The sequence below is a fragment of the Ovis aries genome, chromosome 1, assembly GCF_016772045.2.
Source record: "Ovis aries strain OAR_USU_Benz2616 breed Rambouillet chromosome 1, ARS-UI_Ramb_v3.0, whole genome shotgun sequence".
Classification (NCBI taxonomy): domain Eukaryota; kingdom Metazoa; phylum Chordata; class Mammalia; order Artiodactyla; family Bovidae; genus Ovis; species Ovis aries.
Genome location: NC_056054.1, coordinates 70,138,981 through 70,166,940, shown reverse-complemented (window position 1 = coordinate 70,166,940; position 27,960 = coordinate 70,138,981). Strand labels below are relative to the sequence as shown.

At 40.0% G+C, this 27,960-nt stretch overlaps 1 protein-coding gene across 2 annotated transcripts in view; it reads left to right on the top strand.

Annotated features, from left to right (window-relative positions):
• The first annotated feature begins 2,152 nt into the window (after nt 1-2,152).
• Nucleotides 2,153-27,960, top strand: part of DIPK1A (divergent protein kinase domain 1A) — a 124,244-nt gene continuing 98,436 nt past the window's right edge. For both annotated transcript variants that reach the window (XM_015092116.3, XM_060411704.1), the window contains exon 1: nt 2,153-2,239. In XM_015092116.3, the coding sequence (XP_014947602.2) occupies nt 2,186-2,239 (54 nt within the window). In that variant the 5' untranslated portion in view covers nt 2,153-2,185. The remainder of the gene's footprint in view (nt 2,240-27,960) is intronic.

Below are 27,960 nucleotides of genomic sequence, written 5' to 3'. Positions count from 1 at the left end.
AGCATAATATTAGTATCTCCAATTTTTCTCCTTCAATTTTCTCTTAAACCCATTCAAGTTCTTTTTCCTGTTTCCCATAGCCTCCATGGTACTAAATCCAGTGGTTATTTCTCAGTCCTCACTTCCTCACTCACCTCCTTGATAATATTCACTTGACTTCCAGGCACCTCACTCTCAGCTCACCAACTTCACTGGCTTTTCCTTTTCAGTCTCCTTTGCTGGCTCATCCACTCTCCTGCCTTGAAGTTACAAGGTTTCATCTTTGGTTCTCTTCTATTTATATTCACTTCCTTGTGACTTTAAATATCATTTAATATCTCTACTTTTTGACAAATCTAAGTTTCTGATGACTTTTAGATCATACTACTGAGCTGGCAAAAACTCCTATAACCTGGGCTGTAGTCCTCAGTAAGGTCACAGAATAAGACATAACTTTCATCTTAAAAAAAAAAAAAAGCTGATATCTTTTATGCTGCATATGGTAGCTTGGACCACCCTTCTTAACACTGCACTCCCATGTACAGCTGCCTACTTAAGATCTCCACTTGAATTTCCAATAGATATCTTGAATGTAAAAAAGTCCAGTACTTGAATTCCTTATCTTTCTTCCCTAACCAACTCTACCTGTAGTCTTTCTCATCTTCACCGGCTTGTTTTCCTTTTTTTTTTTTTTTAACATATCCCCTATCTGCTTTATTATCCTATTTGATTTTCTTATGTATTACTTATTGCCTGCTGCCCCTACTTCCAGAATGTAATATCCACAAGGGCTGAGGGTTTTGTATTTTGCTCAGGTATATAACCCAATCAACTAGAACAATGTCCAGGGGCTCAATTAATATTTGTTTATTGAATGAATGAAAGAACTAATTAAACTAGTACTTATCATACTCAGGAATTACTGAAATCTTTTAACCCAAGCTGAAAGATCAATGAAAAACGGGTTTATTTGCAGCAATAAAATACCACACAGGTTTTAAGCCTGTTTGTGCTTGGGTTGGGCGAGGGGCAGGCAAGAATGCAATTCTTCAGAAACGGAAAGCACTGGAACAAAGCTTAAGTGAAAACCACAGTGAGAGTCAAGTTTTGCTCCTACGGAAACTTCTTGTCAGAGGAAGAGGCTCGAGTTCTAAGTGGCAACCTATGGGATAAAAAGAAGCAAAAATGTATCTTCTTACAAGTCACTAGGATCAACAGCTGTTCTCCCGCTAGGATGGCTGTTTTTTCCCTTATTTGGACTTCACCGTCAAAAGAAAGACACCACACCCTGTGTTATGCAGCCTTAACTGAGTAAGTGTGCCACGTCCCGGGCCTCCTGACTTCAGAACTGTATTTAATTTAGTAATGTTTGTCTTTTTCTCTTTTGACTCAAGGTTCGTGGGTAGGGCCAGGAAAACTCTAAAGCTGTTTTAAACCAATTCAAACCAGAAAGGTCAGACTTTAAAAAGTACTCAGGAAAAACAAGTTTAAGGCTGTAAGAGTTTAAGGCTGGATGTGGGGGCAGGTTATATTCAGTAGAGGAGAGCCCCGTCTGCGTTGGCTCAGTGGACGCGCCAGTCGGTTGCTCCCGCTGCCGCACGGGCCACGGCACGCGAGGGAGGAAAAAGCCGGTCCTCAGGGAAGGAGCCCCAAGCTTCCCTTGAATTTCCACGCAACCCGCCCAGACACGTCCGGGCTGAAGGAGCAGAGTCCAAACGGAGCGTCAGACATGCCGGGCGGGGTGGCGAGAAGCGCGGCCAGGGGAGTGGGTAGCCGGGAGCAGCCACTTAGGTCGGCTCGTTCGGAGAGCTGGGCTCCCCGGCCCTCCCCTCCAGGCGCCGAACACGCTACACCCCGGCTTCCGCGGCGCCCCCTCCTTCCTCCGCACGCCTCCCCTTTAAGCGCGAGGCGCAGTTGGATTTGTGTCGGCCGAGCGAGGCGCGACTCCCCTTTATGGCGGAGCCGGCAGCGGCGGCTCTGACAGCCGCGGTAGCCGGGCGAGCAGAGCAGAAGGCCGGGCCTCGGGCCGCCGGCCGCCGTCGCCGCAGAGGGGCCGGGGGGAGCGCGGCGCGCGCCGCGACGGGGGCGGAGGAGTGGGCGGGCCCGGCCGGACTGGGGGCGGGGAGGCGGGGAAAGGCGGGGAGCCGGGTCGCCGGCGCTCGGGTCCGCCTCTGACTGCGGCGCGGTGGGGCGATGTGTGATTACCATGGCGAGGAGTCTCTGTCCGGGGGCCTGGCTAAGGAAGCCCTGTTACCTCCAGGTAGGCCGGCGGCGAGCCCGCCGCGCGCCCGCTCTCTGCGCGGGACTTGCCCGCCTTCCTCCTCCCTCCCTGGGTCGGCGCCCGCCCGAACCCCGCTGCCCCCTGCCGTCCGGCACCTGGCGGCGCGCCCTCCCTCGCTGACCGGGCGCCGCAGCCTCCACCGCGGCGCTGTCCCGCCGCCCCGCAGCGTCCCGACCGGTCCGGGCTCGTCCTCGGCGCCTTGCATCCCGAGAGCCCCGGGACGTGACCCGGGTGCGGCCCCACGCCCCTCGCGTTTGGGGCTCCACAGTCTGGGCTCGGGACGTGCCGCGGTCTTCTCCCTGGTCCATTGCTCTGCTCCCCCCTCCCTGGTGGGCCCCGCAGGGAGGCTGTTCTCGGCTCAGTCCGGAGTCCTCAGTAGGTGGTAGGAAAGGTGGTGTGTCATTCCTCCATATTTTAGAAAATTATGACAAATTGTCACATCAGTGTTTTCTTCAAATCCTGGTGAAGCGGCATGTGCCTCGGGCTGAACCACTTGGTTCGATCTCCATCACACCCGTGATTTAAACGGGAGCAAGGGCTCAAGCGAGGCTGGTGGATGTTTGCGTTTTAAAAGGAAGGGACAATGTCTTGTGCGGATCACGAATACGCCAACAATGCAAATGTAATTCTGTTATGTCATGTATACTATTCGCGTGTTAATTTTTCATAATTTCCCGTTCCACCCTCTATTCCTCTGCCAGTCTGTGTCTTCGAACCCTACTACAGCTTTCATGTACTGTTAGTCACCAGGGGGACCTAGTAGACACCATGAGTAGCTGAGCGCAAATCCATCACCCAAGTGGAAAAACAACTACAAATCAGTTCTTCGCGTGGGTCAGCAGTTGTGTCTGCATTCAGAGAACAGTATTCCTTTACCCCTTACATTAAAATGCTTAAGAGTATCGATCGATTATTTGGGGATGGGAATTCATTAGGTGGTGCTTTTATCAATTATTTTTAAAAGTTGAGAAGAAACCGTCGTGGGGCAAGTAAATCTTTCATTTTTGTTTGGAAATTGCGTGTGTGAATCACTACCATGCAATGAGTGATGTACTTTAAGTTGGAACCTTGACTGACAGCTCATGAAATGAAGAATATAGGAGTAAAACTGATCGTTCTGAGCCTTTGTAGCAACTCCACCAGTAGTAATTGTGCCACGAGTAACAGTAGAGCAACCCAGTGTAGAATTCAATCCAGGCCAGATACCTCTTTGTAACCCTTTATGTGAAGAGGAAAAAAAGAGAAAAAAGGAAAACAAACCACTTTCCAGACTCTATTCTCAAAATTAGTTTGAGATGTTTAAAATCTTTTTTCTTAACTAAAACTGTCTAGCTTTTTTTTTTTTAGATTTTGCGGCACACTTTTAGACTTTGATTCATTTGGTTCTCAACCTTCTCCACACATGTGGTTGTGACATTTTTTTTGGCACCATAGCATAAGAACTTTCAGATTGACTGAGTTAAGGTTAGTTTTACAAATAGTTAGGCTTCTGTTAATGGCAAACATTTAGTAATTCTGCCTTCCAGAATGTGTGCATCATTATCCATTACCAAACTAAGGTAAACTCAGGTCTTCAGCATTTCAAAAGGATTTGGGGCATAGTTATATATTAGTAGGCTATTTCTATATAAAATAATGATTAAATAGAAAACTTTGTTGATTATAGTATTATATTTGTGATAAATTTTAGAACTTGGGAACCTGGAGTACTGGTGTTTTAAACATTGTCTTGGTATTAGTATTTATTATTTGTTAGTATTTAGGAATTTTCTTGTTAGTTGTCTTCACCATACCTTTTCAGTTTAACCCGCTGAATAAAAAGGCCTTCACATTACTCAGTGTCATGCCTTCTTCTGTTCTCTATTGCTTAAATGCTTCACCTTCTGTTTTTAATACTACTTCTACCGTTTGGGGCTTCCCTGGTGGCTCAGATGGTAAAGAATGCCTGCAGTGTGGGAAACCTGGGTTTGATCCCTGAATTGGGAAGATTCCCTGGAGAAGGGAATGGCTACCCACTCCAGTATTCTTGCTTAGAGAATTCCATGGGCAGAGGAGCCTGGCTAGGTCTCACTTTCATTTTTTTTACTTCCACTAGGTGCTTCAGCTGTAAATTGTTTTGGATGAAGTCAAAGAAAAATATTTTCATCTAAGACTATTGTAGAGCTATCTATTCAGTTTCTCAGTCACTGAAAGTTGAATTAACATATAGAATACTCCTTTCATTTTTTATCTTGATGATCTTTTAAGTTTTATTTTATTTATCTTTGTTGTTTTTTGGCAGTGCCATGTGGCTTGCAGGATCTTAGTTCCCTGACCGGGCTTTGAGGATTGTTAGCATGGAGTCTTAAACACTGGACAGCCAGGGAAGCCCCTGATTTTCTTTAAAATCATGTTCCTTTGGGAACAGCGTGACGCATGAGGACAGAGCTGAGTTTTATTCATTTGTACCTCTGGTTCATTATGACCTTGAAAAAATTTCGTAACTTTCTGGTTCCATAGTTTCCTTATCATAAGTAGAAATTGTAGTTCTTAGCTGTGTAATCATGTGAATGTAGTAAGGATAAGTTCAGTTTCAGTTCAGTCGCTCAGTCATGTCCGACTCTGTGACTCCGTGAATTGCAGCATACCAGGCCTTCCTGTCCATCACCAACCCCCGGAGTTCACTCAAACTCATGTCCATCGAGTTGGTGATGCCATCCAGCCATCTCATCCTCTGTTGGCCCCTTCTCCTCCTGCCCCCAATCCCTCCCAGCATCAGGGTCTTTTCCAATGAGTCAGCTCTTTGCATGAGGTGGCCAAAGTATTGGAGTTTCAGCTTTGGTATCAGTCCTTCCAATAAACCCAGGACTGATCTCCCCTAGAATGGACTGGTTGGATCTCCTTGTAGTCCAAGGGACTCTCGAGAGTCTTCTCCAACACTACAGTTCAAAAGGATCAATTCTTCGGCACTCAGCTTTCTTCACAGTCCAACTCTCACATCCATGCATGACCACTGGAAAAACTATAGCCTTGACTAGATGGACCTTTGTTGGCAAAGTAATGTCTCTGCTTTTTAATATGCTGTCTAGGTTGATCATAACTTTCCTTCCAAGGAGTAAGTGTCTATTTTAATTTCATGGCTGCAATCACCATCTTCAGTGATTTTTAGAACCCCCCAAAATAAAAGTCTGTCACCGTTTCCATTGTTTCCCCATCTATTTGTCATGAAGTGATGGGACTGGATGCCATGAGCTTAGTTTTCTGAATATTGAGTTTAACCCAACTTTTTCACTCTCCTGTTTCACTTTCATCAAGAGGCTCTTTAGTTTTTCTTTGCTTTCTGCCATAAGGGTGGTGTCATCTGCGTATCTGAGGTTAATGATATTTCTCCTGGCAATCTTGATTCCAGCTTGTGCTTCCTCCAGCCTGGCATTTCATGTGATGTACTCTGCATGTAAGTTAAATAAGCAGGGTGACAATATACAGCCTTGACGGACTCCTTTTCCTATTTGGAACCAGTCTGTTGTTCCATGTCCAGTTCTAACTGTTGCTTCTTGACCTGCATACAGATTTCTCAGGAGGCAGGTAAGATGGTCTGATATTCCCATCTCTTAGTTTTCCACAGTTTGTTGTGATCCGCACAGTCAAAGGCTTTGGCATAGTCAATAAAGCAGAAGTAGATGTTTTTCTGGAACTCAGCTAGATGAAGTTAAATCTATTTTCTGGCATCTTAACTGCATTTTTAATAGAAAAGCATGTGAACTTAAATGATAAATTTACATGTAGGTAAATATGTTCAATTCCTTCAACCAAAGGTCCCTGACTTTCTATCATCCCCTTTTATTTGTTGAGTCTTTATTGATCTAGGGACATGATATGACTTAATTTTACTGACTTCATCATTTATTTAGTAAATATTTGTCTATGCCTTTCACATGCCAGAAACTCTGTGAGGGGGTTGGGATTCTACAGAATTCTAAACAAACACCCTTGTGATCCTCATGGAGCTTAAAGTCTAGTCAAGGAGACAAACATTAATCAAATAACCTTAGAAATAAAAGTGCTATGAAGAAAAAGTGAAGGGACAAAGAGTGCCTGAGAGGAAGAGAACAGTTTCTCTCTTTTATAAAAGTATTTTACTATAGAAATTTTTATACATACATAAAGCAGAAAAGAATAATGTACTCTCAGGTACCTATTACTTGCCCTCAACAATTATCAGTATTTTGTTTCATGTCCCTTCCCCTGTGTCCTTTTTCCAACTAAAATATTTTGAAGCAGATCCCATGTATCACATAATTTCATTTAAATGCCTCAGTATGAATTTCTAACAGATAATGATATTTTTGACATAATCATAATACCATTATCATGCCTTAACGAAATTAACAGCAGTTTCTTACTTTCTCTCATTCTCCTACATATGCATTATTCTGAGGGAATGACTAGATTTGATTTGCCATGGGATGGATTTACTGTGATATGAGAGGGTCTCTTGGTAAAAACAAAACGAAAAACTCTCCCCTTACCAGCTGATTCCTGCCAGAAGTTCTTTGAAGGAAAACTTAATTCTCATTTCAGGTTTTGGGAGAAAGTTTTAGAAAATGTCTGGTGTAAGTAACATTTTCATGTAAATGTAATATTTTAGTTTAAAGTAAAGCTGTAATTAGTCAACAGATATATAAAAGATTTTGTTTTGTTTGGAGATAGGGTTAGGGGTGAAGAGCACTGAAGGAATGAAATTTCAAAGATGGGGGAAGAGGTGAAGGGCCCAGCCAGAAGACAGGAAGGTTTCAGAGACCAGCTGTGTATGCTTGGAGTTTTGCTGTTCTGTCTTAAAGTGGGTGGAGTCCAAAAGTAGTTCTGTTCTGAGGTGTTCAGGCCTTAGGACTTGAAAGTTTCCCTTCCTACTGCAGTTTACAGGAAAAAAATGAAAGCAATTACCTAAAAAGGAGCTTCATTCTCAGTATTTTCTTTAATCCAAATGTCACTGTGATAATTGATAATGTTTCTAGAAACTGTAGAATGTTTCTAGGAACAGTGGACTTCACTGGTGGCTCAAATGGTAGAGTCCACCTGCAAAGCAGGAGACGCGGGTTCAACGCCTGGGTTGGGAAGATCCTCTGGAGTAGGAGATGGCAACCGACTCCAGTATTCTTGCCTGGAGAATCCCATGGACAGAGGAGCCTACAGTCCATGGGGTTGCAGAGTCGGACATGACTGAGCAACTAACACTTTCTAGAAACTGTAGTAGTATGCAATTAATGAAAAGTTTTCAGCTATAATATGGCTTAAATAGGCATTTATAGACTAATGTGGGGACCTAATTACTTTTTACAGTTTTGTTTATGTAGCAAAGGAGATTCTTCTGCTTGTGAAGAGAAAAACTGATAATGGTATATATACAAGTAGTAGAATATTGTTCAACAATAAAGAGAAATGAAGAATTGATAAATGCTATAACATGGATGAACCTTGAAACCATTAATATATGAAAGAAGCCATTCATAAAAGATCACATATTCTGGGGTTTCATTTATATGAAGTAGCCAGCAAAGGCAAATCTATAAAGACAGAAGATAGATTAGTTCTTGCATAGGACTGGGAGGGTTGTGGGGAAATGGGTATGAGGTTTCTTTTGGGATAAAGGAAATATTCTAAAATTGATGCTGTGCACAACTCTGTGCATATACTAAGATCCACTGAATTGTATACTTTAAATGAATACATTGTATGGTATGTGAATTACATCTCAATAAAGCTGTAAAAAAAGAAATCTAGTTTATCCCGTTGACGCAGTCCTTCTCACTGCTTCTTGTCATAAATTCCACCCATGCCAGCTTTTTGGTGTAGAGAGTACTTCGTCCAGAGGACCAGTGCAGGCACACTGTTTGCCTGTGTGGCCTGTCTGTGAACCAAGAGGGCTTGTGATCTGCTTGAAGTAGATACAGCCCAGCAGCATTTACCTGAGCAAACAACGGCTCAGGGCAAGGCGACATTCTCAGAGCACATTAACTTTAAGTTCTATCCTTCCTGGCTATTTTGTTGAAATCTTACCTGGGAATTAGTATTTTCCTGGACTAGCTATATGTTGTGGCGCATTGAACAGAGTAGAATCCTGCCTCTGAGAACAGGATCTGTAGGTGTGTTCCTGTTTGGACCATTTTTAGGCAGTGTTTTTCTTCCGCACACCATTGTGATGGTACTCTTTGGGGCCTGTGTGGTGATCCAAGTTGATACCTGTGTTTGTCTCTTTTTAGCAGCGCGTTTTCAACAAATTAGGATCCACTTTGTTTAGAGTTTGCTCATAGCCTGAGTGGGACTGATAACACAACAGCCCTATAATTCATTGGTTTTACTTTATAATACCTTTCTTCTTCTCACTGTCATTAAGTCCTGGAAGAATGAAAGTTAAGACAATTTAAGCTAATTCTCTATACTTAGATTAGACACATTTTCCATTCCAGTCATTCTGCCTACGTGCCCTGTTACATATAAAAGCCTGCTGGAATGCTAATGGCATTTGAAGTCTGAGATACTTGGGTACTTCTGAGGGTTTTTCAAGTCTTTTAAATTGCGAAAGTTTTAAATTTCTTAAGGTAGCCTCTTAAAAATAACTAACAGTTTCAATGTGTTCAGTAGGGCTGTTATGAATGGATGGATAAATGGCATGTTCTAATGAGGTTGTCAGCACTGTAACAGTTCTGACACCTACCTGGCTCTTTGATTTACATTGGTACTAGTCTTCAAACGTGACTGCTATAGATGGTTTGGTTCTTTTTTACTTCGTGTGTATATTTTTGCAGGATTTAGTGTCTTGTAGGGTTACTGATATGGTTTAGTTGATAATAGTGACAATGTTGACAAATACTGTAGTAGAATAATATGGCTTCTTGTTCATTTTCAACGCCCTGGATTATTTTAAATCTAAGGGTAATAAAAGCAAGTATTGTTTCCTATTCTCCAAAGGGAGAAGGGCTGTAGGTGGTCTGGTCCATCAGCTCTTTTATACCTGCTGTACGAGGTTAAACTTTTGCCTTCGCCTGAAACTGAATCTCCATAACTCTAATTAGCTTTCTGAAACTAGTGAATATACAGGGAGCATATGCATCCCATGATGTCTTAATATCAAGCACAGATTTATAATGCAGCCTTTTGATATTATTATTAGTCACTATAATAAACTTAAAGAAATGGTGAATTCTCAGGCAAATTTCATACTTACACACTTTGAGGCTATAGCATGCAGTAAAAGGGTTTCTTCATTGTTATCTTCCCAGTACCTCAGCTTTTCATCTTAATGTTATGTATTCTTTATAGTTTTCTTTTTTTACAGTTTTCATTTTAATGTTTTCATTCCTTAAATTTTCTTTGAAAAACAATACTATACTATTCTGTTAAATACCATCTTTTGACACTGATTGGAAAGATAAATGTCTCACATTTTTAACATATTTAGTTCTAGACATTTAAATATTTTGTGAATAATTTTTCTTTAAAACCCTTTAATCTACAATGCATATGGCTTTAGAAAAACCAGAAACTGCAAAATGAACGTGTTTAAAAGACCCAAAATATTAGTCAATGAATATTTCTTTAGAAATAGTAGGGGATTTTTTTGATGATTATTTAATGAAATTAAATAATATCTGTTTTAGGAGTGATCATGGTGTTGTGGATTTTTTTTTCTTTTTTTTTTTATTGTGGTCAAAAACACACAGCACGAAGTTTACCATCTCAACCATTTTTAAGATTATAGTACAGTACTGTTAACACATGCACATTTTCCGGCGACAAATCTGTAGAACTTGCAATCTTGTAAAACTGAAACTCTGTACCTATTGAATAAGAGCTCCCTTTTTTCCCCTCCACACCATCCTGGTAACCACACTCTACTTTCTTTTTCTATGTGTTTGACTTCTTTAGATAACTTGTGTAAGTAGAATCATGCAGTAATTTTTTTGTGTGTGTGACTGGCTTATTTTACTTGAATATCCTCAAGATTTATTCATCTGGTAGTGTATGATAGGATATCTTGGTTTTCAAAGGTTGAATAATATTCCACTGTATGTGTATACCACCTTTTTTATCCACTCCTCAGCTGATGGACATTTGGGTTACTTCCGCTTCTTGGCTGTTGTGAATAATGCCGTATTCACATGGAGCATGGGAGTGCTAATATAATATCTCTTTGAGATATTCTTTTGGTTATTTTGTATATTTATCCAGAAGTGGGATTGCCACGTCACTGGGTACATCTGATTTTAAATTTTTGAGGAACGTCTGTACTATTTTGTGTAGTGGCTATATCATTTTATATTCCCATCAACAATGCACAAGGACTCCAATTTTTCCACATCCTTGTCAGCATTTGTTATTTTGTTTTTTGTTTGTTTGCTTACTGGGCCAGCCATCCTAATGGGTTTGAAGTAATGTCTCATTGTGGTTTGGATTTGCATTTCCCTGATGATTAATGATGTTGAGAATCTTTTCATGTACTTCTTGACCATTTGCCTGTCTTGTTTAAAAAGGTTTCTTCTTTTTTTTAAAAGGCTTTATTTAATTTAATTAAGTTATTTGGCTGCATCAGATTTAATAGTTTTGGCATGCAAGATCTTGGTTGCAGTGCACAGACTCTAGTTGAGGCAAGCAGGCTCAGTAGTTACGGTGCTTGGGTTTAGTTGCCCCATAGCATGTGGGATCTTAGTTCCCCAACTAGGGGTGGAACCTTCATCTCCTGCATTGCAAGGCGGATTCTTAATCACTGTACCACCAGGGAAGTCCTGAAAAAGTTTCTTTTTGATTTATTGTTTCAGAATGATGTTTATTCATCAGGGTTATGTTACTGTAAGCAGTACTACCCTTCCTTTCCTAAGAAGGAGAAGGAGAAAGAGGGAGTGGTGTTTAAATGTTTAGAGAGAGTGAGAAAGCAAACAATTATTGGACACTGTTAGCAATTGATTAGTAGAGGCATAGGTATAAGGGTATTCTTTGCACTTTTCTCCTAAATTTTCTGAAGATTTAAGCATTTCCAAAATAAAAGGTTACATTTCCAAAATAAAAAGAGAGATGAGTTTGATCTCTGGGTCAGGAAGATCCCTTGGAGTAGGTAATTGCAACCCATTCCAGTATTCTTGCCTGGAAAATTCCATGGACAGAGGAGCCTGGTGGGCTACAGGACATAGGGTCTCAAAGAGTCAGACATGACTGAGCACTAACACACACACACACAAAATAAAAGCTTGGGAGAAAATAAATTAGACTGGACTTCATAATAATTGTGTCTGACTAGAAATGAATGAACTCTATCTAAAGTTACATTAAGGGTTAAGAAAATGAGATTTGATAGAGCATGTTTGAAGTCAGTTGATTGAAAAAAGCATGTTAGTTTTCCAGTGGTCCAATAACAAATTGCCACATATTTAGCATCTTAAAACAACACACATTTATTAGTACTTGCATCTCACACTTCTGAAGGTTAGATGCCACAGCACGGTGTGACCCAGCTGGTTCTCTGCTCCAGGCTGAAAATCAAGCCCTCACTAGGGCTTCCCTGGTACCTCAGATGGTAAAGAATTTGCTTGCCATACAGGAGACCTGGGTTTGATCCCTGGGGGGTTGGGGGTGGGGAAGATCCCCTGGAGAAGGGAATGGTAATCCACTCCAGTATTCCTGCCTGGAGAATTCCATGGACAGAGGAGCCTGGCCAGGTACATTACAGTCCATGGGGTCAGACACGACTAAAGGACTAACACACACACACACACAGAGTTGAGTTTCTTTCTGGAGCTCTGAGAATGAATTGACTTCTAGGCTCTTACAGATTGTTTTCAGAATTCAGTTCCATGCTGTGGTAGGACTGAGGCCTCCATTTCCTTGCTGGCTGTTGGCTGGGGGTTGTTCTCGGTTTCTAGAGGCTGCCTACATTAATCAGCTCATGGCTTCTTTTCTCCATCTTCAAAACCAGCAACGGTGGGTGGAGGCCTTTGTGTGTTTTCAATCTCTCTGACTTCCTCTTCTGCCTCAGCCTTTTTCTGGCTTTCTCTGCCTCATATCTCTGACTGCTGCCTTTAAGGGTTCATATGATTACATTGGGTTCACCTGGAAAATTCAAGATACTATCTCTACTTTAAGTCTCTTTACAGCAGTATCTAAATTAGTGCTGATTAAATAATCAGGGGGTGGAAACCGTGGGAGACTTAGAATTCTAACATAGAAAATTCAACTGAAAATTCTGACAGTTAAAAAAAAATTAATCATTTCCTAAAGTATTTTGTTTTCCTTCCATTACTATTAGGTTTTAAGATGTTGCCATAAGAAATTTTATGAGTTACCATTGTATTTATCATTCCAGCAATTACTATGAGAGGAATCTTGGATACTTATTAAAGGAAGGAAAGTAAAAATAGCTACTGAAAAACCACATGAGGCAATACTTATTTTTACAATAGATACTATTCTTAAATCTTTTGTAGCCTTGTACAAACTAAAAAGTGGAAAAATATCACTTTATGAACTCTAAGAAAAGGTTCTTTAAAATGTAACCTAATACATTACCATATGTAGAATAGATAGCTAATAGAAAGTGGCTATATAACACTGGGAGCTCAATGCAATATTCTGTGACAGCCTAGAGGGGTGGGTGAGGTGGGGGGAGGTACAAGGGGGAGGGGACATATGTATACTTACGGTTGATTCACGTTGTTGCATAGCAGAGGCCAGTACAATATTGTAAAGCAATTATCCTCCAATTAAAAATAAAATTTAAAAAATGTAACCTATGTCTTTCTATTTATTACCTAACAGTTGTTCTTTACTCCTTAAAGAAAAAAATGCTTGTTTTGTTATGTCAGCTTATAAGATTTTCAGTCACATCTGATCCTGTATAACTAAATTCATACCCAGTGAAGGCAGAGCCTACTTATTACTCCAGTCTTGTCCTTTATCCTGAGCATATAGTACTCAGGATGTGCAAAATGATACAGTGCAGTACACATATTGGAAAACATTCTGTAATCACTCAGATATTGAACTGCAATAGCTCACACCAAGCACACACTGCTCTTTCACATTCTTACTGTTCACTCTGACTACCACCTCCATCGCATCATCTTCACCATTGTCGTTATAACTGAGGCTGTTGCCACCCCCCCTTCTTCCAATCTGCCAACCTCCTCTGGCTTCCCTCCTTTCCCAGTTCAGTCAGGATCAGGTGTTCCGTCATGCCAGCCGCTGCTCTTTGCCCACTCACTACCTCTTTGCTTCTCTTACTTTCCTTTCTTCTTGTCCTGATACTCTCCCTTTCCTTTCAGTCTCATCTTTTCTTTAGCCTCTGTTGTCCTCAGGACTCCAACCTTCTCTGCTTCTCACTTTGTAGCCGCCTTGTGTCTCTTTACGTGGCTTCCACAACAACCCAAATGCTAATGGGTCTCAACCCATTAGTATTTAGTATTAGTGTATCATCAGCCCAAACGTCCCCACCTCAAACTTCAGATTTGCATCCCACTGCTTATTTGATATCTACCTCTAGTTAGCACTTCATGTTCAACATGTCCAAAGCTAAAGCCCTGGCCCCAAATTGCTTCTTTACTCATTTCAGTTAGTGATACTCTCCAGTTACTCAAGAGATAAATATACTCACGTCCTTCTAGACTCTCCATCTCCTTATCCTCATGTTTAATCCCTCAACAGTTCCACTAGTGAATCTCCTAAATAGCTTTTGATTGTATCATCTTTCTTTTTTTAAATATACAGTCTTATCAACTGTAGTCACTATGTTTTACCTTAGATCCTCAGACTTTATTCATTGTGCAGTTGTAAGGTTTTTACTGGCCTTTTACTGATCTCTTTCTATTTTCCCCACCTCTCAGCCTCTGGTAGCCGTTTTTCTACTCTCTGTTTCTATGAATTTGACTTAAAAAAAATTTATTTTAGATTCTAAATATAAATGATACTATTCAGTATTTATCTTTCTGTCTGGCTTACTTCATTTAGAATAATGCCCTCAGGGTTCATCTGTTTTGTTGCAAAATGGCAGTATTTCTTTCTCATGGCTGAATAATTTTCCAGTGTGTATGTGTATGTTTGCATGTTTGCCACGTTTTCTTATCTGTTTATCCTCCAGTGAACACTTGGACACTGAGGTTATTTCCACGTCATGGCTATTATGAGTAACGCTGCACTGAACACAGGAGTGCAGCTATCTCTTTGAGATCCTATTTTCATTTCCTTTGGCTATATACCCAGAAGTAGGAATGCTGCTAGTTCTGTTTTTTAGTTTTTTGCGGAACCTCCATATTTTCCATAGTGATTAAACCAGTTTACATTCCCACCAACAGTGCACAAGGGTTCCTTTTTCTCTACATCCTCACAAACATAGTTGTCTCTTGTCTGATGATAGCCATTCCAACGGGTATGAAGTGATAGTTCTTTGTGATTTTGATTTGCATTTCTCTGATGATAGTGATGGTACCTTTGCATGTATCTGTTGGCCATTTGTTTCCTGTTGGTACCCTGATTCTCTCCTTTTGTCTCATTCAGTTCAGTTCAGTTTAGTCGCTCAGTCTTGTCTGACTCTTTGCAACCCCATGAATCGCAGCATTAGGCCCACTATAGTAGCCTCCAGAAGGGCCTTCCTGCCACCTTTACCCCTATTGGATCCACCCCCTACTTTCCTTCCAGATCAGTCTTCTCCAAAATGCCAATCTGATCTAATCCTCCTCCTACCAGTGAAGTCCTTCTGTGATTGACTTCAGTGGACCATTACCTTCAGTGGCTTCCCTGACAACTCAGTTGGTAAAGAATCCACCTGCAATGCAGGAGACCCCAGTTCAATTCCTGGGTCGGGAAGATCCCCTGGAGAAGGGATAGGCTACCCACTCCAGTATTCTGGACTAGAGAATTCCATGGACTGTATAGTCCATGGGGTTGCAAAGAGTCAGACACTACCGAGCGACTTTCACTTTCAGTGAACTAAGCAGAGCTCTGAGCCCTTTTTTGCTGGTCCCTTCCTGGCTTGCCATTTCATTCTGGCCGCAACCATCTCGTGAACTGTTTACGCTAGCAATCCTGAAAACCTTCCCGTTTCCCAACACACCTTGCTCTCCTCCACGTGTCACCTGTCTACCCCACCATTTCCTCCTCTTTGCCCTAGAATGCCCTTCCCCCATTTCCCTGCATCCCTCTTTACCGGGTTTAGTCTCAGTTTTCTACTTGTCCTTTAGGTTTCAACTCAGAGAGGAAGTGACCTTTCAGAAATTTCTCCCTAAACCTCACATGGCAACCTTTTTTGTGCCCCACAATGTGAGTACCTGATATCTGGCACACACTTCTCTTACAGAAGTTATGATATTGACTTGTCATCAGTGGCTTTTATTTCTTTCTTCTGAACCCCAGACTATGATCTCCCTGACAGCTGATGGAGATGTCAGTTTCCTCTCTTCTATCTTTTGTGCCTAGCCCAAAGCAGATGTTCAGTAAATGTTTGTTGAATGACTGAATCCACACAAATATGTATAAGTATTGGAGAGCTTATGATGTAAGTCATATTTCCTCTTCCACTTCTTACCCCCAGCTCTACTCTCAGAAGGTAGCCTCTTTGAATCACTTATCTTTTCGGATTTCCTGGTGACTACACTTCTAACTTCTAGAGCAGTGTGTCTAAAGGGAACTGCACACACCCCACACCTGGGAGGTACTTATAATGCTGAATTTGTGTCCTGGAAGAAATTACTTGAAATTGTGTTTATTCTTATATGCTTTTTGTATCTTAAAATATTTTTGACAGAATAGCTGATGATTTCCTGTTTTTGGTTTATTATTATAATAAGCATTTCCCCCCAGTAAAAGCTAATTCAAAATTATTCTTCAGTTCAGTTCAGTCGCTCAGTCATGTCCGACTCTGTGACCCTGTGGACTGCAGCACGCCAGGCCTCCCTGTCTGTCACCAGCTCCTGGAGTTTATACAAACTCATGTCCATCGAGTCGGTAATGCCATTCAACAATCTCATTCTCTGTCGTCCCCTTCCCTTCCCCACTTAAATCTTTCTCAGCATTAGGGTCTTTTCAAATGAGTTAGTTCTTTGCATCAGGTGGCCAAAGTATTGGAGTTTCAGCTTCAGCATCAGTCCTTCCAATGAATATTCAGGACTGATTTCTTTTAGGATGGACTGGTTGGATCTCCTTGCAGTCCAAGGGACTCCAAGAGTCTTCTCCAACACCACAGTTCAAAAGCATCAATTTTTCAGTGCTCAGTTTTGCTTATAGTCCAGCTCTCACATCTATACCTGACTACTGGAAAAACCATAGCTTTGACTAGATGAACCTTTGTTGGCAAAGTAATGTCTCTGCTTTTTAGTATGCTGTCTAGGTTGGTCATAACTTGTCTTCCAGGGAGTAAGCATCTCTTAATTTCATGGCTGCAGTAACCATCTACAGTGATTTTGGAACCCAAGAAAAGGTCTGTCACTGTTTCCACTGTTTCCCCTCTATTTGCCGTGAAGTGATAGGACCAGATGTCATGATCTTAGTTTCTTCAATGTTGAGTTTTAACCCAACTTTTTCACTCTCCTCTTTCACTTTCATCAAGAGGCTCTTTAGTTCTTCTTCACTTTCTGCCATAAGGGTGGTGTTATCTGCATATCTGAGGTTATTGATATTCCTCCCAGCTATCTTGAGTCCAGCTTGTGTTTCATCCAACCCTGTGTTTCTCATGATGTACTCTGCATATAAATTAAATAAGCAGGGTGACAATATACAGCCTTGATGTACTCCTTTCTGATTTGGAACCAGTTTGTTGTTCCATGTCCAGTTCTAACTATTGATTTCTCAAGAGGCAGGTCAGGTGGTCTGGTATTCCTGTTTAAGAATTTTCTGCAGTTTGTTGCGATCCACACAGTCAAAGTCTTTGGCGTAGTCAATAAAGCAGAGTAGCTATTTTTCTGGAACTCTCTTGCTTTTTCAGTGATCCAACGGATGTTGGCAATTTGAATCTGGTTTCTCTGCCTTTTCTGAATCCAGCTTGAACATCTGTAAGTTCACGCTTCACATACTGTTGAAACCTGACTTGGAGAATTTTGAGCATTACTTTACTAGCGTGTGAGATGAGCATTCTTTGGCATTGTCTTTCTTAGGGATTAGAATGAAAATTGACCTTTTCCAGTCCTGTGGCCACTGCTGAGTTTTCCAAATTTGCTGGCATATTGAGTACAGCACTTTCACAGCATCATCTTTTAGAAGTTGAAATAGGTCAACTGGAATTCCATCACCTCCACCAGCTTTGTTTGTAGTGATGCTTCCTAAGGCCCACTTGACTTCGCATTCCAGGATGTCTGGCTCTAGGTGAGTGCTCATAGCATCGTGATTATCTGGTGGTGAAGATCTTTTTTGTATAGTTCTTCTGTGTTCTTGCCACCTCTTCTTCATATCTTCTGCTTCTGTTAGTCCATACCATTTCTGTCCTTGATCGAGCCCATCTTTGCATGAAATGTTCCCTTGGTATCTCTAATGTTCTTGAAGAGATCTGTAGTCTTTCCCATTCTATTGTTTTCCTCTACTTTGCACTGATCACTGTGGAAGGCTTTCTTATCTCTCCTCTTCTTATCTCTTATTGTGAGTTAAAATATACATGTCATAGATTAATATGACCATGATTTTTATAGAATATAAATAAGTATACAAATGTTAGGGATTTTTTTCCCTAATATATTTTCCTGAGAGCATTCTACAATAAAAAAAAGTTTGGGGGCTGCTTTTTACCTCTGTTTCTTGCCTTATTAACTTTAGATAATATCTATTGACTTTCTACTTTTAAGAAGGGCTATTTAGCTTTCTTACACTACAGTTCTCATTCTCTGCCAGCATTTGATTTTTAATTTTGCTTCTTCTGTTGCTTAATTTAGTAACTTCAGATAATGACAACTCTTCCTCATTTCATCCACTTTTGACAGTCTGTCTACTCTCCCCCTTTTTAAGATGGGGATTAGAACCTGTTTCATTTTTCATGTGTTTTTCTCAATTTCTGTCAGCAACACTTTTACATTGTCAAAAGTTGATAACTTATATTTTGTCCTATGACAGTAACCAAATCTCCAAATAAGTTGAATCTAAAAGATGAAAACTGTAAGTAGTATTATATTCAGTTGGCAAAAAGCTTCGTTCGGGTTTTTCCGGAACATATTTCAGAAAACCTAAATGATTATTATGATTTGTTAATTCTTCCATAAAGAAAAATTCTCCCTATATATATGGCTGAGTCTCTTCACTGTTCACCCGAAAGGATCACAACATTGTTAATCGGATATACTCCAATACAAAATGTTTTCAGTGTTTAAAAAAAAACTAAATTGAAAAATTTTTTTATAAATCTCCCTTACAAAGCTGAGATCCTTTGACTACAACATGAAGTTCCTTCCCCTTATCAGGAAAGTGGGTAGAATTAACAGACTGGGACAGATGCCTCTTGTTATTGAGCAGATTTTTGCAAGGATTTTCCCCTTTCCACAAGCTAAGCCATATTTCTGCCAGTAGGGAAGAGAATGTGTGATATTTACACTTTTCCTGTGAAAAGTTTCTTCTTAGAAATCATGCTTGCTTACCTTTTAATATTCTTACTAAAGAATAATGACTTAAAGCCTAGCCTTTGGAATCTGTAGTGAAATAACAGAGTTATGATTGGAGATGACTGTGAGTCACAGTGTCTGCCCTAAGCAGTCAATATACTGTCATTTTTGAAATGGGTACCTGGTTATGCTCAGCTCTAGGAAGCAGACATCAATTCTGTTATCTGCCCCTCAAATCCAAGTGAACTGAGCTAGTTTTGGAGTTCTAGACCATTTGAATAATGAAAACAATTTTCATCTTCAGGGAGAGCACTGTAGGTAGGAACTGAAAGTGAAAGTCACTCAGTAGTGTCCGACTCTTTGTGACCCCGCAGACTGTAGTCCATGGAACTCTCCAGGCCAGAATGGTAGAGTGGGTAGCCTTTGCTTTTTCCAGGGGATCTTCCCAACCCAGGGATCGAACCTAGGTACATTGCCGGCAGATTCTTTACCAGCTGAGCCACAAGGGAAGCCCTTGATAGCAGGGAGGAACTGGCTATCATTTTATGCCACAGTTATAGAAAATAGGAGGAGAGTAAAGCACTTTTGGCCAGTCTTTCTCATAGCCTCCTGAAATTTATGTCTTGAGACCAACCGTATCAAAGTGAATTCTCGCCTAAGATGAAGGGCCTCTCTATTTTTAGTACTCCCTAAAATATCAGTCTATATTTAGTACAGAGCCAATTTGTGTGCCAGGATTACATTTTCTTCTCTCCAGGGCCAGGGTCATGACCCCCTTGTCTCTCAAGACTGTAAGATCAATAATGACTACATATTTTCTCATATTCCAATTTCTTATAATTAGGGTACATATAAGCATGCTTCTTATTTGAAATGTAGCTTTTTTTGTGACATTTGTCTTTTCTTTCTTGCTTTTTAGTTTTCAGGAAGTTTCTAATTGCCCTTTTTTTTTTGGCCCAATATGCCTTTGCTATAGCCTCACTTTTCCCATATTCTGTTATTTTTCAATTGTTTGGAATCCCGTTTATGACCAAATGACTCTCTAGGCTGCTGCACAGCTGTCTTCCAAGGGCTTGCCTCCATTCTTCTATGTTGTAATCACGGTTCTTAGGGTCCTAGTCTTCCACTGTGCTGATTTATGCCATAATTTTACTGAGGTATATCCTGAGATAAGTTCTTTAGAAAGGATGTGTGGGAAGTAAACTTTTTGAGTCATGTCTAAAACTGTCTTTGTTATACCTTTGTTTGTAATTAGGTTGGGTGTAGAATTCTGGGCTGAAAATAAGTTTCTTTGAAACTGTGAAGACATAGTTCTATTGTCTGCTGACATCCTCTGTTGCTGACTAGAAGCCGGTTTGGTTATCAATCTTCTGTGGGTGACCTGTTTTTCCTGTTCAGGGTCTCCTTTTTATATTTGTTTTGGAATTTCATGAGGAAATGTGTAAATGTGGGTCTTTTACTGGTTGGTTATATTGAGCACTCACTGAGCCCTTTCAGTCTTAAGACTTGTGTCTTCTCTTTTGAGGAATTCTATTCTAAATTCTATTTAATAGCTTCTCCCTTCTTTTTTTTCTGTTCTCTCTTTTGAGGGGGTGTTTAGTTAGTCAAATGTTGTACCTCTTGGATTGGCTCTTTGTATCTCTCACAGTTTTCTCTATTATTTCCATCTTTTTATCCATGTACTCCTATTCTGAGTTTCTCAATTTTATTTTCCAGCTCATCTGTTGATTTTTTTCTTCTAATCACTCCTTAAATTCTGTCTTTTTGATTTAAAAGACTTCTGTGAGGCTCTTTGTTCCTTTTCTCTGTGTGTGGTTTTCTATTCCTAGTTTATATTCCATGCAGTATCCTTTTGATTATATTGGCTTGGCCAAAAATTTTGTCCAGGTTTTCCACACATACAGAGTAACTTGAATGAACTTTCTGGCCAACCCAATAGTAGATGTTTTGTTTTGTTTAATAGATTTTATTTTTGTAAGTTCCTTAATTGTTCCCCTCAGGATTCCTTTTTCTAAATGTTTTTCTTAACTCTTCTTTTTTGTGCTGCTGGACTTCCCCATGTGCCTTGGTTGTCTACTCATATTGTAGAAAGCAGGACTGAGACACTGGTGTGGATTTCCTCTGCTATTTTAGAAGCTGGTCTCTTTTCCCCCAGACCTTTCACCTGACTGGATGGCTGACTGTGCCCTCTGTGTAGGTGGGATGCGTTGGCTGGCCTGCTTGCTCTGGGGTGAGCCTGTGCTCAGGCCCTGGGGGCTCCGTTTCAGAGGAGTCCTCTACCTGGGGTGGACTGGACTACCACCAGAGGCCTTGGCTTTCCCCGGGTTGTTTGTTCCTTCAGGTATCTGGGTTTTCAGCTGAGGGTTAATGCCAGGCTGCCTGTGATCTGTGCGGGCGTGGGAGAAGCAGATAGCGGTGCCAGCTAGTGCAGTTCTAGATACAGACCTTCAATTATTCCCGCTGTCTTCAGCCCTACTTCTCTCTCCTGCCTTCCCTCAGACCTCTGGCCCAGAGCCCGGAGCCATCAGTTGTTCCAGGCCAGATTGGCTCTCTTGATTCCTTCTAGCATTCCACAAGCATTTTGCCTTCCAGCTCCTTTAGGTTGCCTTGTGGGGTATTTTGGGCTGTGGCTTTCTTTGCCTCTCTCATCCATCAGAACAATTCAACCTGCTTTTTTAATTCTAGAAATTAGTTATATGTTTCATCCACTGGTGAACCCCCTGTATCTCCTTTCTTTTGATATTAGAGTTTCATTGTTTCTTTTGCCTGCCTTCTTTAAGTGTGATTTTGCAAGCTATAAGTAGTAAACATAAATCCTCAGTATCTTGAGATCTTGACAATCTCAAGAGTGTCAGGACATCTTGAACTGAAATTCCCGATGTGAATTTTATCTATCATCTGAATATTTACCTACGTTGTTCATCTTCATGAATGAGGTGTCTAAGGATTGCATAGTCCATAAATTATTTCAATAAAATAAGGCAAGAGAATTTTTTCTGGAAAATCTTGTATAATAGTTTATTTTAGTAAAAAAAGAAAAAACTACATTGGAATCTTAAAATTAGCATCAGTATTGTGCCTCATTTCTACAGATTAAAGTCAATAAGGAGATTACCTGCTATGTGTTAGGTAAGCACTGGGTTTGTAGCAGTGACTGTGGTAACTGTGTGCTGTCATAGAATCTGCATGTTGTTTGGAGGACGGGTACTGATGGATAAATAATAAGTGAAATTAAAAAACAACCACACAATGAAAACATCAGGTGCTTTGTGCTTAGTTGCTCAGTTGTGTCTGACTCTCTGCGACCCCATGGACTGTAGCCTGCCAGGCTCCTTTGTCCATGGGGATTCTCCAAACAAGAATCCTGGAGTGGGTTGTCATGCCCTCCTCCAGGTATGGCAATAGTTAACTATGTGCAAATGCAAATAATTAAACTAAGTTAGGGATAAGGAGTGTTAGGACATTTGTGTTGGCTGACTGGCTAGAAAACCTGAGATCTAGCTAACAAGCAGGAGCCAGCCAGGCAAGAACAGGAAATTTTGCATTACCTTCAGAGACATACCCTTTCCTTAGTCAGAGCAATCTACCCCTCTTTTGGTTTTGGTCATCCTCTGTCCTGTAAAAAGGTTTTTATATTAATGTAATAAATTGCCTGAACATTTCATCAGCTCTTAAATAGCACTTTGGTGGAATATAAAGACTCATAAGATAATTTATTCCCCTAGGGCAGAGAAGGGATAAACAAGCCTTTTTAGTCTGTGATAGTGGATTGGTTTGGTGAATATAAAGGCCTTAATTATTATGCTTTAAGCAACAACTTAATTTGTTTCAGTCTGATTCCTGGCTTTCAAGTGGAGTCTTCCTCTGATATATTGTGTTGCTATTTTGGTACTTGTCATTTTGCTATTGCACTTTTTCTCATCAAAAAGCATTTACTGAACACTTCTTATATAGTCCTGGTGCTTGTCTATGCACTGCAGATGCACATTCACTTTTATCTTAACATTGGGTGCATTTTTCAAGGAGTATGGGGAGTGGATAGTTTAAGGGGATCAATTTGTAGATCCTTAAATTACCCAAGTACTTTTTCCTAACATTGTTCTGCCTGAGAATGTGCCTTTGATGGAGGTGCAGGGGCTACATTCCCACCTTCCCTTTTGCAGTTGCCCTTCTCCCACTATTACAAACGAAAGGCAAATTGCTCATCCATCACGGATCTTACAAAGGTCCCTGGATGTGAAAGCCACCAGGGTGCCAAACAAAGGGCAATTGAAAATATTGATGTTTGTGTTGAGATCGTGAATGACTGAGGAACACTATCTCAAGGAATGACTGGATAACAGTTTCTTTTGCAGTTCAAATAGTTTCCCATTTTTTGCTTTCGCAAAATTAAAAGACCTAATTGAGTTGTTTGCTAGTTTACTAGTAAATCATTAAGTATATACGTATATTTTTTGAAGTGGTTAATACTATTCTATAGAAATGATACTTTTTAAAATTTGATTTTTATTTTATATTGGAGTAGATGATAAAGAATCTATCTGCAATGCTGAAGACTTGGGTTCCATCCCTAGGTTGGGAATATCCCCCATAGATCCACTGGAGAAGGGAATGGCTACCCACTCCAGTATTCCTGCCTGAGAAATCCCATAGACAGAGGAGCCTGGTGGGCTGCAGTCCCTGGGGCTGCAGAGAGTTCAATATGACTTAGCTTAGTGACTGAGCAGCAACAACATGATGGGTTAGTCACCAGTTATTCAAGATGTTAGTGTTGGGGGATGCTGGGGGAAGAGTACATGGACGTCCTTGTATATCTTAGCACCTTCCTGTGAATCTATAAATATTTCAAATTGAAGTTAAAATAATTTGTGGTGAACGTAGAGAGGAGAATAAGTTCAAGAAGGAGAATAAGATATAGAAAATTTCTGACCATTCTGAACCAGTGGTTCATCCATTTTTTGAAATGGATAATAGCAGCTGTCAAATTGCAATAGAGTTTAAATTTCACTTGATACATTTAAGGTAACATAATAGCTTTATTTTAAAATATCAATACTTACAATATATTGGAAATCACTCCTTTGAACTATATAAACTTATGGTGAAATTTTAAAATACTAAAAATTTTATTTTATTTTTGGTCACATTGCATGGCATGTGGGATCTTAGTTCCCCGACCAGGGATTGAACTTGCACCCCTGCAGTGGAAACATGGTGTCTCAAACCACTGGACCACCAGGGACGTTCCCTTATAATGAAAATTTTTAGATATCAATTTAAAAATGTGTGAGGAGGAATATATAGTTTCTAAAATTATCTTGGGGGTCTACAAACAGAAAAGCTAGATTTCAGTAGTATAACACTCCCATTGATGAAGGGATAAATTCCAAAAGTATACTTTAACAAAATCAAAATCTTAATTACCAGAGGTAGTTGAAACTTTTTTTTTTTTGTTGTTGTTGTTGTTGTTCTTGCTTTGGCACACCACACAACATGTAGTATCTTAGTTCCCCACGTGTGTGCACGCTAATTCGCTTCAGTTGTGTCCCACTCTGTGCAACTCTTTGGACTGTAGCCTGCCAGTCTCCTCTGTCTGTGGGATTCTCAGGCAAGAATACTGGCATGGATTGCCATTTCCTTTTCTACTTAGTTCCCTAACCAGGGATCAAACCAGTGTCTCATAGTGGAAGCTCGGTGTCTTAACCACTGGACCACCAGGGAACTCCCTAGTTGAAATATTAAAGAACTTGAAAACTGTCGGTTAAGGGTAGGATTGTAGTATCCAAAAGCCATTAAATAAATAAGAATACAAAATATGGCTCAAAAAAACATAAGAAAATGAAGTGTTGTATTGTGTTTAGATAATGTTACTGGCTTCAAATGGCCTGTTTTTTGAATTGATACAGGTATGTTTATGTGCTGTGTTCTAAATAGGCAAGAGAAGAAAAGGAAAGAACGTCAGGAGAGGGTTGGGTTTTTCAGCAGTCTATGTTAGTGGGGGGCAGAGTGACAAGGGATGTTCACCTCTACCTCCAGCAGTCACCCTGAAAGGGCCACATACATCTTGTTAGCCTTAGATAGTGCATGACTACAGACTTCCTGTTTCTGTTCCCACAAAAAGAAAATCTCTATAGGCTTGATGATGTCTCAGTCATAAAGAGGATTAAACCTTCCATTTCACCATTAGCTGACTTAATATGCAAGTACTTCGGTGATTCTGTGCTGAGTCACTTTAGTCATGTCTGACTCTTTTCGAACCCATGGACTGTAGTCTACCAGGCTTCTCTGTGCATGAGATTCTCCAGGCAAAATACTGGAATAGGGGGCCGTGCCCTCCTCTAGGGGATCTTCTCAACCCAGTGATTGAACATATGTCTCATGTCTCCTGCATTGACCGGTGGGTTCTTTACCACTAGTGCCACCCAGGAGGCATTAGTTATAGTATAAATGAACTTCAGTCATTTGATATATGTAAGTTTGCATTTCCTAGTTGATAGAGAAGTGGAATGTGAAGAATTATTTATCATTCAACAAAGGGAGTACGTGGGAAGGTGAGGAATTGGAGAGTTAAGTTTTGAAAACTACAAATAGGAGCAGAAAGTGGGGTATTTTGGTCTTGCTAATGCATTGTTTAACATGATTTATGAATGTTTTGGTTAATATTTTATAGTACTGCTGACTGCTTTATTAAGGAATTTATATCTCTGAGGATTAATTAACCTAAAATAGATCCCATTAAATCAGATTACTATAAAATGGCCCATAGCTCGAGCTGCCAAATAAATGTAAAAGTCATTATGTTATGTAGACTTCCCTCCCCAAAGATGATAGAAATTAATCATATAAAATGATACTTGGGGTATAAATGTCTTATGTAGCAAGTACTTTTAATGAAGTGATTTTGAATTTAAAGAAAAGTGAAAGAATTCTAGTGTTATATGCTTTCAAGATGAATAATATGCTTTAGCATGTCATTTGACTTGTCTCGGGCTTCCCTTGTGGCTCAGCTGGTAAAGAATCCGCCTGCAATGTGGGGAGACCTGGGTTCGATCCCTGGGTTGGGAAGATCCCCTGAAGAAGGGACTGGCTACCCACTCCAGTATTCTGGCCTGGAGAATCCCATGGACTGTATGGTCCATGGGGTCACAAAGAGTCGGACACAACTGAGGGACTTTCACTTCACTTCACTTTTCTCAGCCCCTTTGTTTTTCTTAGCCCTATTTTTTTCATTTACTGGTGAGATGATGATGATGGTTGATAGGCCAGTTTTTCCTTCCCTCTCTAACAATATTTTAAGCATTGAAAGAGGAATGTTTTAGCTTCCTCACAAAATGCTATGATACACAAAATTATATATTTTTTAATGATTTTCAGAAAACACGTTATGGCTTTCTATGTTGTACTCTTGCCTATTTCAAGGATTTTTAAAAATATTTATTTATTTGGCTGTGCTGGGTCTTAGTTGCGACATGTAGGATCTAGTTCCGTCACCAGGGATCAAATCCAGGCCCCCTACATTGGAAACAGAGCCTTAGCCACTGGACCACCAGGGAAGTCCCTCAAGGATTTTTTTTTGAAGTCAGATTACTGAAATGCCCACTTTCTTCCTTCAGTTTGTCTGTTTATCTTAGTTTGTATTTATGATTATATTGGAGAAATCAATGTATTTTTTTCTTATTGAGACATAATAATATATCCATTTCATAAAGATTTCTAGAAACTCATACACCAGTTATATTTACATTTAGTCATATTGAATATAGAAAATTTCATTATTATGTCTGATGGTAAATGCTTTAACAAACTACAAAGTTCCACAGAATTTTGTTTCACTTTCAGTAATAGGGACATATTTATATTACCTAATATGAAAAATATTCTTCTAATAATTTTTTAGAACTTTAGATAAGTAAACAGTTTACATTTTTACTTACGGAAAGGGCCTAGATAGAATAACACAATGGAGATATAGGTCAGTGCTGTCTGTGTTTACTAAATAGAGCCACATGTGATTTCTCCCCCTCTCTATATATAAACACTTTCAGGAGTCTGGATGCTGTGTCCTTCATCTAAGTGGGTGGGTGTGGCTTAGATTCACACACTGGGCTACCTCCATAGATAAGTTGTGTAAAGTTGTGTGTATGTCAGCAGGAGGTTGCTTTACCCAACAGGAGGGAAAAGTTGGAGTGGGGAGTATCCCTAACTCATAATTGAGGATTATGACTTTGTATGGAAAACTCTAACGTACTCATTAAGTATATAACTCTATATACTGGCAAATGTGTTTTCCCTCTATTATCAAGAATGACATTTAAGGTTTAAATAACCTTTGAGTTGAATAATTCAAAATAAACTTTGAAATTTCTTATAAATGAAGGGTGATAGAAATAACCTTAGGTCGAGATGTGATTTTTCTTGAAATGGACCTTTGAAACAAACTGACAGTTACTTTTTAAGTTTAGAATTTTTCAAAGTAGAATAAGTAAAAGTGCTTGTTTTCTCTTAGGTACCATATTTTGAACTTAGGAAACTATCTGCTAAAGTGATATTTTTTTCTAAATAGAGATGTGTCTGATTAAAGATCAGAAACAAAGTAAAGATCCACAGTCCAGACAATCATAGTTTTCTTCCACCATAAACTTTATTAAGGTTTACTAGCATTCATATTAACTAATCAATGCTCATTAGCACAAGTTTGGAAAATAACAGTCTCTAGAGGAAGACATAAAGAAATGGAGATGCTGATGCACGAACAAGAACCTTCTCACTGATCTTCATTTTTGACAAAATGTCTTCGTCTATCCCTGCTTCTAACATTGTGGCCTAAATAAAAACATTCATCCTGGATTGGTCTAATTTGAGATCAGTCTGCTGAGACTTCTACCCAGTTTCCCATTTAGCCAGCTGTTAAAATCTGTATAACATATTTATTGTAGGCCAATTGGTGGCATGGACTTTCTATCTTTACTCAATACTCAGCTTTTACTCCTTAATGGTCTAGGCCCTCTATGTTTCTTTATAAAATCACTTTAACCTTTTAAAGCTCTCAGTATGACAATGAGGTAGTGCGAAATAGTGATTAAGAGCATCAGCTTGGGAGTCAGACACTCCAGGATTCAGATTCTGGCTGTACCATGTAAGTGCTGTCTCCCTTCAGACAAT